Source organism: Littorina saxatilis, linkage group LG15, assembly GCF_037325665.1.
Source record: "Littorina saxatilis isolate snail1 linkage group LG15, US_GU_Lsax_2.0, whole genome shotgun sequence".
In the NCBI taxonomy this organism is placed as follows: Eukaryota; Metazoa; Mollusca; class Gastropoda; order Littorinimorpha; family Littorinidae; genus Littorina; species Littorina saxatilis.
In genome coordinates this window covers 22,351,986-22,354,599 of record NC_090259.1, presented here as the reverse complement: position 1 = coordinate 22,354,599, position 2,614 = coordinate 22,351,986, and the positions used below count along the sequence as shown (strand labels likewise).

Sequence of the window (2,614 nt, the reverse complement as noted above, 5' to 3'; positions counted from 1 at the left end):
AGTCGCTAAAGCGCACCTATAGTTTTTACCTGTTGACGACCAAAAGGAGATGGAGAGTGTTCCAGAGACAGCGAGATGTCAGTACACGTACCTGGGCAAGTCTGGCCTGCGTGTATCCAATATCTGCCTGGGTACCATGACCTTCGGAAAGTCACATGTAAGTAATACCTGGTTCTAGTGCTAAATAGATCTAAGAAAGAAAGGGAAGTAAGCGCTCTTAGTATAAACAGCAAGAGTAAGTGAGAGTTATGCGGCATCAGATTCGAGGCATCTGCCTGGGTACCCTGACCTTAGGCAAGTCACATGTGAGTAATACTTAATTCAATCGCTATTTAGATATCAGGGAAGTATAAGCGCTCTTATAGTGTCATCAGCAACTGAGAAAAAGTGAGAGTTATGTGGTATCAATATCCTGACACATGAGAGAATAATTAACTTAAATTTCATCACTTCTATTCATTTCGTTTCTTAATTTCTAGTTTCATTTTAATTCCTTTATGATTTTAAGACTTATTAGATGTAAAAAAAACAACAACAAAAAACCACCGACAGTACAGAAAGATGCACTCTAACAAATGTCTGCTAAACAGGCCCAGGCGAAACTGTTACTCAGAGGCATTTGAACTTTTCTTCTTATTCAATTTGATTCAATACTCTGCCCCTTTGCCTGTATGTACATCTATTTCTGTTGGTTTTTACAGATAGGCAGTCCCAGTAACTTGAGCGAGGCGGATTCGCACGCTGTGATTCAGCGCTTTGTGCAGTGGGGAGGTAACTTCCTCGACACGGCAGACGGCTATGGACGGGGTGACTCCGAAAGAGTTGTCGGCACTTGGCTCAAAAAGTAAGTAAACCTTTTTTTCTCTCTCAAATATTTGTTATAATTATTAGTTTTTTTAAAATTATTAGCAATTGAGCTTACCCGTCAATCTAAATGTTTGACGTTGTAACAAATATATAACAAGTCGCGTAAGGCGAAATTACTACATTTAGTCAAGCTGTGGAACTCACAGAATGAAACTGAACGTAGTCCGCCGCTAGTGCAAAAGGCAGTGAAAGTGACGAGCCTGTTTGGCGCGGCAGCGGTTGCGCTGTGCTTCATAGCACGCTTTACTGTACCTCTCTTCGTTTTAACTTTCTGAGCGTGTTTTTAATCCAAACATATCATATCTATATGTTTTTGGAATCAGGAACAGACAAGGAATAAGATGAAATAGTTTTTGAAACGATTTTAGAAATTTAATTTTGATTATAATTTTTAATTTTTTTAATTTTCAGAGCTTGTTTTTAATCCAAATTAACATATTTATATGTTTTTGGAATCAGAAAATGATGAAGAATAAGATGAACGTAAATTTGGATCGTTTTATAATTTTTTTTATATTTTTTTTTATACAATTTTCAGATTTTTAATGACCAAAGTCATTAATTAATTTTTAAGCCACCAAACTGAAATGCAATACCGAAGTCCGGCCTTCGTCGAAGATTGCTTGGCCAAAATTTCAATCAATTTGATTGAAAAATGAGGGTGTGACAGTGCCGCCTCAACTTTTACAAAAAGCCGGATATGACGTCATCAAAGACATTTATCGAAAAAAGAAAAACATTTCCGGGGATATCATTCCCAGGAACTCTCATGTCAAATTTCAGAAAGATCGGTCCAGTAGTTTAGTCTGAATCGCTCTACACACACACACACACACACACACACACACACACACACACACACACACACACACACACACACACACACACACACACACATACACCACGACCCTCGTCTCGATTCCCCCTCTATGTTAAAACATTTAGTCAAAACTTGACTAAATGTAAAAAGGTCAAACTGACATTTCGTACAGCAGAAAGATTGCAACATTCAATAAAAATCGATAAGATGGTCTGTGCTTTTTTTGCAACCATCAGGGCCGCCGGAACTTTACGGATGTTTGTGGTGAAACTAAACACCACCCCCCCCCCCCCCTCCAGCGCCCCCCCCCCCCCCCCCCCCGCACACACAAAAACTACGATATAACAAAATGACAACGAAGGTGAGTCGTTCGAGCTTAACAGTCAAAGACAAGCGAGAAATCTTCAACAACATCCGCATCACAGCATCAACTCGTCCTGTTGTAAGACAATGTGCCACTGTTTATCACACAGCCAGGAGAGGGACCGTTTCGTGGTGGGCACCAAATTCTTCAACACCATGGACAGCAGCAACCCCAACGCGGCGGGCTGCAGTCGTCGTCACATCACCAACAGCATCAGCAACAGCCTGCAACGACTGCAGACAGACTACGTGGACCTTTATCAGGTACAGTTCACGGACGGTTAATTAGCGGACACGGCATCCCGTTTCAAGACCGATAGATACATGTATAAAAATGTATTGTTTCTTTTTGAAAAAAAGATCTTAAAGCTCTGTATGCTGTTCGGCACTGTGTGACCCTGTGTTGCAACATAATACCCGTTGAGGCCCAATATTGCATTTTGTGGCCAAATTTTGCACTTTGTGGTCCTATGTTGCACTTTTTGGCCCAAATGTACACTTTGTGGCCGCATATTGCACTTTGTGGCTCAATATTGCATTTTGTGGTCATTCAGTGTTGCACTT

General features: G+C 40.7%; 1 protein-coding gene across 1 annotated transcript; it reads left to right on the top strand.

Moving 5' to 3' along the window:
- On the top strand, window positions 1-2,335 carry LOC138947954 (1-deoxyxylulose-5-phosphate synthase YajO-like). The gene is made up of 3 exons (XM_070319479.1): window positions 1-157; window positions 702-844; window positions 2,161-2,335. Exons 1-3 carry the CDS (start codon window positions 50-52, stop codon window positions 2,333-2,335), a joined length of 426 nt encoding a protein of 141 aa, XP_070175580.1. The 5' UTR covers window positions 1-49.
- Window positions 2,336-2,614: the final 279 nt, after the last annotated feature.

Excerpts from the sequence above, each read along its gene's own strand:
- LOC138947954 (XM_070319479.1), top strand. The coding sequence starts at position 50 with ATGGAGAGTGTTCCAGAGACAGCGAGATGTCAGTACACGTACCTGGGC. Across the intron at positions 158-701 it reads TGACCTTCGGAAAGTCACAT|ATAGGCAGTCCCAGTAACTT; the intron begins GTAAGTAATACC and ends TGGTTTTTACAG. Across the intron at positions 845-2,160 it reads GTCGGCACTTGGCTCAAAAA|CCAGGAGAGGGACCGTTTCG; the intron begins GTAAGTAAACCT and ends TTTATCACACAG.